Genomic DNA, 11,860 nt, shown 5'->3' with positions numbered 1-11,860 from the left:
AATAATAAAATGAAATGTGTAACCAACTCCACAGGCTAATATTGACTCTAGATTATGGTCTATTGCTGCATAACGCCTTGAGTGTATTCACAGTTGTGTGCAGACCGCCAGTCCCAGTATGCTTGCATAAAAGTGATTGGATTTTTACAACAGGTTGTTTGATCATCTTCGTGTGGATTTGTATTAGATGTGTCAACAGCTCGTATTCGTGACAGCAAGGCAAAAAACAAAGCTATTCACGTGTCTGGTTAGCACTAAACTCAAAGTACAGCTCAGGCCGGTGTTCACCAAGGGCAACATCATGGCCCCCTGCTGCTTTCAAGATCTAACCTGATCAAACTGAGCAGCGCACCAGATATCACCAGAGATCATTTCTGGACAGAATTAACTAATGTTTTACCTGCAACGGCTTTTGAATGTGTTATTTAATATCTTTATTAGTATTGTCTGGATGATTAGACAATTACATTCAACATTGATCTACAAAAACTGCCGTTTCAATGTTTTTCCCCACACCTCAATAGAGCTACAGAACACAGAACTACAAGCAACAAAGACACAGAAAGACAAAAAACACATGCAAATAAATAATGTTTCGCCTTCTAGTTGTACAGATTGCTATATTTGTTCCTTAATTGTCCCTGAATGGATCCCTTAGGACTGGCTGATCCAGATGCACCACATGGTGATGATGACCAACGCGTAGCAGGAGATGAGCAGCAGATAGATGCGGAAGAGCAGGAAGTCGAGGACATATCCCACGTGGCACCACTGCTCCTGCAGCTCGCTCTCCTTCTGCAGCGAGGTGAGGTGGGCCCGAAGGTCGCCCAGGTATTCACAGATCTGCTGCAGCTCAGGCTGAACGGGTGGGTCTGGCAGGAGGATAGTATAGGAGGGATCACAGTTTAACTGTTGTGTAGCTGCCTTAATAATAATAATGGATTATTTCAAGACAAAATAAATTCATGCATAACATTTTGGCGCTATAAAAGACAAGACAATTGCAAATTATTCCAACTTCCTGCATTTACTTCTGTGACATTAATAGAATTATTTCGTTAAATATGGCCACTGAGCAGCTCAAGTAAAGGCATAGTAGCATTTGTAATTGACAGAGGTTGGGTACCTCTGGTGCTGGTCGAGTCCTGGGCTGGTGTCTGGCTGGCCGGCTGGATGATCCACGACTCCGGATGGCCGTTTGAACTTTGGGGTTTATCCGTCTGCGGCACAGAGGGGGGCTGGACGTCCTCGGGCCACCGGTAGCAGATGAGGTTGGCTATGTGTTTGAGGATGACCACCCTCACCCAGTTTGGAACCTCTTGGTATTTCATGGAGTTGTGGTGAAGGACGTTGGTGATGATGACCGTCTCCAGTAGGCTGATGACCATGAGGGCCAGACACACCGAGAAATAAATACCTAAGATTGAAGGATAGATCGAGAGATCATGGAAAATCGGAATACAATATATATACATATTATATATATATAATATGTCTGACCTATGATGGGCGTGCCGTTGGCCGTGCTGGGCAGCAGGTCGTTCATGATGAGCAGGAAGACGGTGTAGCCCAGGATGAGGGTCATCTTGAAGGAGGCCCGGTCGACGCTGTGGGGGGGCAGGTAGAAGGACAGGATGTCGATGAGCATGAGGAAGGAGCTGGGGATCAGCAGGTTTACCACGTAGAGCACCGGCCGCCGCTTTATCACCACCTAGGGAACGAGAGTCTGTTTTTTATAACATTTATGTAAAATAACATAACGCATGTCTGACAGTATAACTGTCAAATGTATATCTTATTTTGCAATAATACCTATGTGAACTATGTTCTTAAGATACTACCTCAATACTACAGACTACTTCTACCTCAACAGCAAATACACAAAAAGCCCATATAGTTTTGTTTTATATGCATACATTGTACATACATAACTCATTGGTGTCATTATTTATATTTCAACGTGGCATCATGACTTTTCATGAATATACACGCCACTTCCTGTGACGTGTTATCTGTACGCAATTTGAGCTATCCGCGTGTATGTGTACGTTCTGAGCGAAACGACCCATCACATCCGCGTGTTTGTCAGTGCCCTCTAGCGAAACGACCCATCACAACCGCGTGTTTGTCAGCGCCCTCTAGCGAAACGACCCATCACATCCGCGTGTTTGTCAGCGCCCTCTAGCGAAACGACCCATCACATCCGCGTGTTTGTCAGCTCCCTCTAGCGAAACGACCCATCACATCCGCATGTTTGTCAGCGCCCTCTAGCGAAACGACCCATCACATCCGCGTGTTTGTCAGCGCCCTCTAGCGAAACGACCCATCACATCCACGTGTATGTAAACGCCCTTTAGGGTTAGGGTTAGGGTCAGGCTTCGGCGTTAATGAGCACTAAGAGTTCTTATTCCTCACCCAGAAGGTGATGATGTCCCACTCGTCGATCCCAAACTGGAGGATGGAGGTCTCTCCCACTATGTCCACCAGCTCCCACTCTCCACTGGCTTCCAGGTAACGCTTTGAGTTTCCAGACATCTCCTCAAAGGTCAGGGCTGGACCGACCCTCACGTCCCTTACTGTAAGGGAACAAAAACCCCTAAGAAGTAAGCAAAACATAATTTCTTCCCTTTGCATTGATATTATTCCCCCGACTTTAGGTTCTATTCACCAGTGACGGGATAGGTTTATGATGGTGTAAAGGTCGTGAAGCCTATATTTCTTACTAGTGTGCATGTAGGAGCCGAATGTAAACGTGCAGTTCTGCATGTCGAAGGGAAAACTGAAGATCTTCAGGTTGCAGGCCGAGACGAGCCGAAGCATCCTGTCCCAGCGGATGTGACCCGTGTGGTTGACGTAGACGTAAGGGCACGCTTGGGAAACGTCATCATCCACGCTGGGAGGGTGGGAGGAGGAGTCAGGATGAAGTCAAAGACATATAACAGAAACATAATAATAGTGAGACCCACACAGATACATACGCATTGAGTAAAATCACCCACAATGCACAGGACTTTTCTGCTCACTCCACTTTCGAATGCATTATTGTCAGATATGTTTTGTGTGGACATCTATATCCTGTAACAGTCATATTGGCCATTTTCTGACTGTGTAACAACTTCTTGAGGGATCCCAGATCTCCATGGCATCATTTTGACCAATGGAGAAACTGAACTGTTGACTGTGGTTTCCCTCGAGGATGATGCGTTTGCACACCCTGGTGTTGCCTTTGGGACTGCTGCTGCCACAAAAGGGAGTGATGATGATGTAATTTTATTTATTTATTTTTTTTTCATAATTTTATTTGATTGATTTCTGTGGGTCATCATAGTTAAGTACCAGGGAGTACATCAAAACCACATCAGAGTTTCATCAAAATTTCATCGTTACTTTTTTAGAGAGAGCGAGAGAGAGAGAACTTACAACTCATACACGATGATGTCTGGAGACCAAAGCTCCTTCACAGGGAGAGAAATCCTGGTGACGCCGTCACACTGATCAGGGTCCCAAACCAGGAACTCATTGTGCCAGTACTGCAGTGAGTAATAATGTTAAACTTCCAACTTAAACTTATAATTATATTAGAATTTCTGTATGTAGTCCTCCTTAAAGATTAAACCATATTTATTGACAGTGTATTATGTCCTTCAATGCTACTTATAATAATAATAATAATAATAATAATAATAATAATAATAATAATAATAATAATAATAATAATAATAATAATAATACATTTTATTTTGGGGCAAATTTAAGGACACCCAAGTTCACCTAACAATGCATAAATTAATGAACTCAAAAGGTAAAAAACAGCAAAACATGGTGAATAAAAAGAGCTTACCTGTCTCAGCCACAAAAAGGTCGTCAGTATTTGGGTTTTCTCATTCTGAAATACAGTAGGCAAATAGATTAACCCCGTGTGAAGCTTAGTTGCTCCCCCTTAAACCAGGTGTTTGTATTTTTCTCAGCTCACTAACTGACACACTCACCACCCCCAGGACAGCATATAGAGTGAAGGAGATGTTGGTTAAGGTGGGATTGCTGAGGTTCACTACTGGCCTGAAGGGTTTCAGGTCAAACACAGCCTGCATGGACTCATAGGTCGGACCGCCGTGACCTTCTTTACAGGACAGTTTACTCCAACATGGAGACACTGGCAAGAAAATGAGTTTAAATAATCATTACTTAGAGTAATAATGGTAGTTAGCTTAGCACAAATGAAGTCACAGTGACATATTTTAATTAGAAGATGCTCTTCAGACAATTTGTGGGAAGATTCCTTTATTTTGAATTAAACACTACACATGATTTATCACGTGTGTGAAATAAGGTGAAGTATAGCTGATAGATAAATGTTTTTTTCTGCATATATACATTAATAATAATTACATTTTCATGCACACAACAGTGAAGACGACATCAATATGATGATTTGAACGTGGGACAAAATAAACTATAAAATAATTCTTACAGTTATTAAAACGTTTCAGTTACAGCGCTAAACATGCAGTCTATGTACACATAACTATAAACAATCAAGCTATGAATAAAAGTAGCTTATCATTACCTGACATTAAGAGTAAACCCAAGCTGATGCTGATGCTTTGCTGAGACGGACTCATGCTGGATGTTTCCGATGGACTCAATCTCCACAACCGATGATCGAATCGGGTTTTAAGTGAAGAGGTGTCCGCCCGGCAGTGGGCACACACACACTTTGTTTGCCACTTGGCAGGGCGTTGAAATGACTAACATTAATTCCCTGGAGTGTTAACCACAACCACTACATGCCAAACCCCACCCCCACGTAACGTAGCCTAACTTCAACCACTTTGGTGGCTTAACTTTGGTGGTTTTGTCCCCAGAATATGAGGACGTAGCGGTAGTCACAAGCATACATTCAGACTAAAGCTCTACAAACAAACACAAAACTTCCAGGTGGGTGAACATTTACATTTAGTTGCCCCATTAACTATTAAAATTGTGGATATATTTTCTTTCAATACAAACCTGAAATAAAATTACAAACAAGTACACAGACAGGATATTTTCTGTCTTTTTGAGGACATTCAATCTTCCTGATATAAATGAATAGAAATACAAACTACACATAATTTCAGTTTATGCACATGGATCACAAACAAAAAGGACGCCATATAGGACTTGTTGTTCCACACCTTCGGTAAGCACTCAACCATTTTATTTTTCAACACCTTCACCTGAGGGAGTTAACATCGGTTCCCTTCCCCAGTGCTGTGGTGTCAAAGCATATTCTTAGTTTGGTCACAAAGTCGACCTCAGTCCTGCTTATTCCTGTTTAACCTGTCTTTCCTTTCCCACCAGCCACATTCTCACTTCATCCTCCATCCACCCACTTTCTATCTAGCTCCTTCTGCAAAAAACTGTAAACATTTGAAACTGCTATAAAAACAGTCAATAATTGTGTGATTAAATGCTCCTATCAAGTCAACCTAGACTGGGTTTTCCCAGATCCAGAGAGCTACAATGGTGATCATACAGGCGGAGATGAAGACGATGTACAAGCCGAACAGCAGACGGTCGATGACCGCCCCGATCATTTGCCATTCCTGCGAAGCGTTGCTTTCCTGGTAGTGTTTGTAGAGTTGGAGGCGGATGGCCGCGAGATCTCTGCTCAGCTTCCACAGTTCAACCAGCACCGGATCCGTAGGGGGTTTCACTGGTGTATCATCGCCAGAGAGGATCTGAAGATCTCTTGGAAAGATGAAGCTGGTATTCGTTACTGGTTATGTGTGTGGGGGAGAAAAAAAAAAATCAAGATTGGATTAAAAGGCAGGTAATGCAGATTCTGATAGTGAAAATGTAATGAATTATCAAATCACCAACTTGTTAGACATCCTTTTTCAAATGTAACAAGAAAAAAATGTTAATATTCTGAGCACATTATGTTGTATGTAGTTATTGTTGCTATGCCTGTCAAGAACAGTGGGAGATTTATTATCAAAGTTAACGGTCATTTTTGAACCAATTGGAGTGTGAATCCTGTCGACTTATCTGTTGCCAACAGATTTTATTACTTCTGTGTAGATTCAAAAATAAATAAAAATTCTATAAATGTGGTTAAGATCTTACAGAATGATGTGCAAAAATATAATCACATAAGAATATACTTGTCTCTCTGAGTTAAAACTATACCAAACCATACCTGCTTCAGGTGGGCGAAGGCAGACTGTGATGCGGTTGCTCTTCTTTTTTGGAGGGAGACAAACGACAACGGCCAGATATCGTAACACGAAGACACTGAGCCAGTTGGGCACCGCGCTGTAATGGCTGGAGCTGAACTGGATATTAGTGATGAGGACCGTCTCCAACAGGCTGCCCACCATCAGAGCGAGACTGACCGAGAACAAAATGTCTGCAGGAAACAAAACGTTAAGAAATAGACATTTTTTATTTACGCTTTATTAATCGAGGCTGCCATTTATGAGCTGCCATGAGGATAGAAGTGATCTCATTGATTGATTTAAAATGATATGTTCAATGGCTTTTTGACAAGAGGAACAGTAACCATATAAAATAAATAAATAACCTTTATCTGGAGAAAGCCATAGTTTGGGAACATTGGTGGAGGTGTCACTCACTCATGAGAGGTGTGACGTCCCCGGTGACCGGCAGCAGGTCGTTCATCATGAGCAGGAAGACGGTGTAGCCCAGGATGAGGGTCATCTTGAAGGCGCACCGGTCCACACTCTGGGGGGGCAGCAGGAAGCTGAAGAGGTCCAATGTGACCAGGAAGCAGCTGGGGATCAGGAGGTTCACCACGTAGAGGACCGGCCTACGTTTCAAAATGATCTTGGGGATGAGAAAGAAGTAAAATACAGCAAAGGTTTCAGTGAGACCATTAATAAGGCCTTAGCCTCCACCAGCCACCATTAAACTGTTTAGCTTCTAATTCTTTTTCGATGCCTTGTACCTTTGGTGTTCCCAGGGATCCATCACAGGTCCCCTTTTGTTCTCTGTTTAAAAGCTTTCACTGTGACAAGTATACACAAAAGCAACATCCACTACACTTGTTTCTTTAAAAAACAAATATGCTTTTTCCAGCATATGCTGCTTCTTATAAACTATGACCATTTATCTTGATTGATATTGGAGATCAATAAATTCAATCACATGAACACAGTTTCTTAAGGGTATGACGCCTATTTTAAAATTCATGTTAAATAGATTAATACAGAATAAATAAAATGAGCAAAAATAGCTTACATAGTATCTGATCTCGGAGTAGCTTCCAACAGATATGTTCAGGGTAACTGGAGCTGCTTTGATATCTATGAGCTCCCACTCCCCTTCAGTCTGGATCACCTGCCTGGACTCCTCCAGGATCTCTGCAGCTGTGTTGTTTTGAATCATTCTGATGTCTTCAGCTGGAATATCATTTAAGGAAAGAATGTCCACATTATATTCCCAGTCCAAGTGTTGTTTGCGGTGCAAATGAGTGGAGTTTCAGTAGAAGTTCATGGACGTCTACCTACCAAAGTGTAGATATGACCCAAAGGTCAACGAGCAGTTCTGGACATCGAAGGGGAAAGTGTAGATGACTAATTTGCAGGAGCTGACCACTCTGACGGGCCTATCATCAAAAACACGACCTGTGTTGTGCAAGTAGACATAGGGAGTTTTGGGAGATTTGTCCTCATCCATGCTGGAAAGAATAAAATAGAAAGATATTTAAATTGCGTATACATCTTCCACTTAGCGGAGTATTTTCCTTGGATTCAGAAACAAATAAGTAGCCACCAAATATTTAAAACTGTGGCCAAAATCCACACTACAGCCTCAACTTTATTGATGGTGTGATTGATTTTACAATATTACAGACTAGTGGAGATCCTTTTACTTACAACTCTGAGATATAGATGTCTGGGACCCACAGCTTTTCTCGACGGACAGATACTCTTTTAGTCCCACATTCTTTCTCATCCCAGCTCAGCCCCTCAATATCCCACTCCTACATTAAACAGAAGAACAATTATTGTATCACTACTTTACACATCTTGATTTAAAAGTTTGGTGATATTCTACATTTTTATTGTCAACAAATGAATGCCAAATTCCAGGACACTGTAGCTTCCTCTCTGCCGTAGATAACACTATTAATGTTAATGTTAATAACACTAAAGATCCACCCTTGGACCATACTTACTCAATGTAAATAACTCTTAGGTCACAGTTTTTACCAAAATAATTAATCGGCTGTCAATTTTTATGTTTTTGAAGGATTGTGCCCAAAGGGTATTTGACACGAGTAAAAATCCTGTTATTTAATATTAAATGTATTTAGAAACTGAGGGCAATCTCTCTCTTTCCTCTTTGTACCAATACATTAATTATTCTTGCATATTTTGGTTAATTAATGCATTTAGTCTTCAATTCATGTGCTCTGAAAACTTACCAGGACTTGCCATATGAATGTTATCAAGGACTGGGCTTTTTCATCCTAGGGAAGAGACATATTTATGATTATTAGTGATTAATTACATATTAATGATGAATAGAATTCACTGTTGAAATAAATGTGCTTGTGCATACATGTGTATGTGAAAGCATGGATAGAACTAAGTGCAGGTCATGGACTCACCACTCCTAAAATTCCCACCAGAGTCAAAGTGATGGAGACGTTCAGCGTATCTAAAAAGGATTTTACAGGTCGCAGTTGTTTTCTAGGAAATAGTTCCTTCTCAAGTTCAGCAAACAAGGATTCTTGGGTCGGGCTGCTGCAGTTCAATGCTGCAACACAACCTGAGTTCAAAAATGAGAAAGAAGCAATCTATATTCAGGAAATAGCCCATATAAATGCATTTTTTCTCGTATTTATATTTGCTCAATGGCAAATCTTTTTTGGGAGGGAGTTCTAGAGGACTATAGTGAGCTCATCCGCAAATTGAAAAAACACTTTCGGACCTAGTACTACTCTTCTACTACTAGGTTATTTTCTCTGCGTCGTTAATGACATCACCTTCAATTAAAAAGTGCCAGGTATGCCACAGTATGTCTCAGGCTTTTATTGTGAAAGGTAAGAGCGAAAAGAGTGGCTGCTGTTGTCATTGTGGGTGCAGTAGGCATATTTCCCCAAATTATTAATTAAATACAAAGTACTTTGTGACAAACAAACAAACAAACCAAAAAGAGCAAGGAAATGCTGCAGCGTGTCAAAACGACCGATCTGAATCGAAAAAAGAGAGAACTAAGGACTTCAAAATAGTTTGATGACGTCACGACTAAACGCCCGGTGCCCACCGAACACAAGACACCGCGAGAACCGCGCGCACAACCGGCGATTCCACCGCTTCTCCGAGAGAGAGGAGGCAGCGAGCGCCGGAGCTCAGATTTCACACGTGAAGAGGTAAGCTTCATTTGCTCTCCAGCTGCTGTTTAAGTCGGTTTCCTGCGCACCTTTCCACGTGTGTGCGCGTGCGGGTGAATGACACACGAGGAAGTGGCTCACAGGAGATCACAAGTTGTATCGTACTGTTATATATTGATGACCAGAGGCGGTCCTGGCTGGATTTACGCCCTGGGCGAACCATCCCTTGCAACGCCCCCCCCCCCCCACCTCGTCGCCAAAAAAAAAAAAAAAAAAATTACCCCCAAACCCTGACACCAACACAACAATATATTATATTATTTGTATTATTTTAATATATATCATCTTAAATACAAAAAGGTAACAAGAACAGAGAAAAAACAAGGTAAATAAATGTACCAATGTAAATTGCACAAGGATTCCACAGGATCTAATAACCATGCTTGAAAAATCCCTGAAGAAAGCTAAAAAAAACAACAACAAATAAAACTACTCTGTGGAGCATTAAAAAAAGATTCGTGCAGTAAACTATATTGTATTTTACATACGAGTTTTGTTTTGCATCATCCTAATACCATCTGAATAGAATGAAGACTCGACATCATTAACTTTTGCATGACCTTTTGCCAACACCGTCCGTTCGCCCGTCAATCAACCGGAGTCACGTGACATCACGTAAATAAATTCACGGAGATTGACACAGATTTATTTTATTTTTTTTACATTTTTCACATAACCCAATTAATTACATGTAGGTATATGGGTCTATGTTCATTTTAGGAATGAAATACAATTTATTTGGCAGCAGTTTGTGTTGTGTGGTGGCCTAGGATCAGTCTATCCCCCGCCCCCCTCCCTCTTGCCGACCTCTGCAGTCGCAAGTTGATCCCCCGCCGCCCCCCTCCCTCTTGCCTCTTCTGACACACACACATAACCTGTATGACTCTGACTCTCAGCAGCAAGTTGACGTGAGGGCGCCCAAGCACCCACTCCACCAACTTTGACATGGAAATGAGCGGCGGTAGTATAGAGATATGGCGACAGTTTTTTAAATTTATTTTTTATTTATTTATTTATTTATTTTTTTGGAGGGCGCTCGCTCGTGCGCCCTCACATAGATTGCGCCCTGGGCGGTCGCCCACATTGCCCATAGCAAAAACCGGCCCTGTTGATGACACTGAGCATACGAACGTTGCTATTTGGGTTTTGTGTATCCATGAGATCATATGGAAATCGCGATTATCCTTGCCAAATGAATTCCCGATATGATCGCGATAATCATCAAACTATGCTTAAATGTCACTGGAAATCACTTTACAAATTTTGAGATGGAATGAGAAACCATGGGTTGATTTAATGAGTTGATAGCCACCAACTCATTAAATCTTCTAAAGGTGATTTCATATCTCGATAATGATTTAGGCCTATATGGTGAAGTAGTTTTCTGGTTATTCAGGAAACGGTGGAAATAAATACGTGAAATAACCACATGGTAAAAGCTATTTTTTGTATACTGTGTCAGATAAATTAACAGCAGATTTGTTTAGTATTTTTGTATTTATTCAAGAACTTCCGATTTTTGCATTGGATTTAGAATATCTAAAAAAATGGCAAACATGGGTGTTAAGATACTTACGTTTTATTCAGCAAAGCAAATACAAATGCACACCACTTTTATGATATTTGCAGATTGAATACAATTGCTAGAAATAAAAAGCTAAGGTATGTAAAATAATACGATGGTTGCTAAGTGCTGACTGTTGTTGAAATACTGAAGATGTTTCCTCAATGCTGAGTTTTTTTTATCAAATTGTTGAAACTGTTTTCTAAATGCTGTGTGTGTTTTTCTGGAAAAGATCTGTTTTCTTCATTTGCATTGCGTTGAGCTCTCATTGTACAAACAGCATCATGGAGAAAACGCTTAGTCTTGACATATGTTTTACTTCTCAGTACAACTCGGCTATACTTGCTACTCTAACTTACTGGTTTCTGGGAAGCTGTTTATGTATTCTGTAACACATCTCACCGATTTCAGTTTATGGTTTATTTAAATCCTTAACACTTCAAATTGTCACTGCTTTTTCACAAACTCAAATTCATCATCACAGTATGGATGAATATGCCACAAAACAACTTACTTATACACACACAATATGTAATACACTTAAGGGCAACAATCAACTCGTAACATATGTCATTCAGTAGTTTTTCTCTTGCTTATTGATTCATGAATATAAAGTGAGAAAAGACCAACATTTCTCTGTAATCAAATTCATTTGTGTTTAGTTTAGGTTGTTTTTACGTTTTTTTTCGTTTGCAAATCATCTTAAAAACATTTCCATGGGAATATAATTCCACTTTATAATTCATCTTCCATCCATTCCAATTGATTACTTACTTACCATGAAAGAGTGAAAAACAGATGAAGACGAGCCCGACTGTCTTCACAGCCGTCATCTTGTCTGTAGCTCCGCTCCCTTTATAATGTAAGACACATTATGAAGTCTGAACAAA

At 40.7% G+C, this 11,860-nt stretch overlaps 2 protein-coding genes across 2 annotated transcripts; both read right to left on the bottom strand.

The window, feature by feature from the left end:
- Positions 1–654: 654 nt before the first annotated feature.
- Positions 655–4,633, bottom strand: LOC311015023 (5-hydroxytryptamine receptor 3A; the record flags this gene model as incomplete). Its single annotated transcript, XM_084012034.1, has 9 exons — positions 4,568–4,633; positions 3,990–4,153; positions 3,842–3,886; positions 3,421–3,530; positions 2,724–2,893; positions 2,416–2,576; positions 1,501–1,711; positions 1,127–1,417; positions 655–872 (listed from the first exon to the last, which is right to left on the bottom strand). Exons 1-9 carry the CDS (start codon positions 4,620–4,622, stop codon positions 655–657), a joined length of 1,425 nt encoding a protein of 474 aa, XP_083868160.1. The 5' UTR covers positions 4,623–4,633.
- An 838-nt stretch (positions 4,634–5,471) lies between these two features.
- On the bottom strand, positions 5,472–11,803 carry LOC311014462 (5-hydroxytryptamine receptor 3C-like; the record flags this gene model as incomplete). The annotated part of the gene is made up of 9 exons (XM_084011084.1): positions 5,472–5,761; positions 6,185–6,394; positions 6,621–6,831; positions 7,246–7,406; positions 7,515–7,684; positions 7,884–7,990; positions 8,435–8,479; positions 8,621–8,781; positions 11,749–11,803. 9 exons carry the CDS (start codon positions 11,801–11,803, stop codon positions 5,472–5,474), a joined length of 1,410 nt encoding a protein of 469 aa, XP_083867210.1.
- Positions 11,804–11,860: the final 57 nt, after the last annotated feature.

This window comes from Eutrigla gurnardus, assembly GCF_963514095.1.
Source record: "Eutrigla gurnardus genome assembly, chromosome: 6".
NCBI classification, from domain to species: domain Eukaryota; kingdom Metazoa; phylum Chordata; class Actinopteri; order Perciformes; family Triglidae; genus Eutrigla; species Eutrigla gurnardus.
Note: the sequence above shows the minus strand (reverse complement) of the source record. Positions and strands in the feature narration are given on the sequence as shown.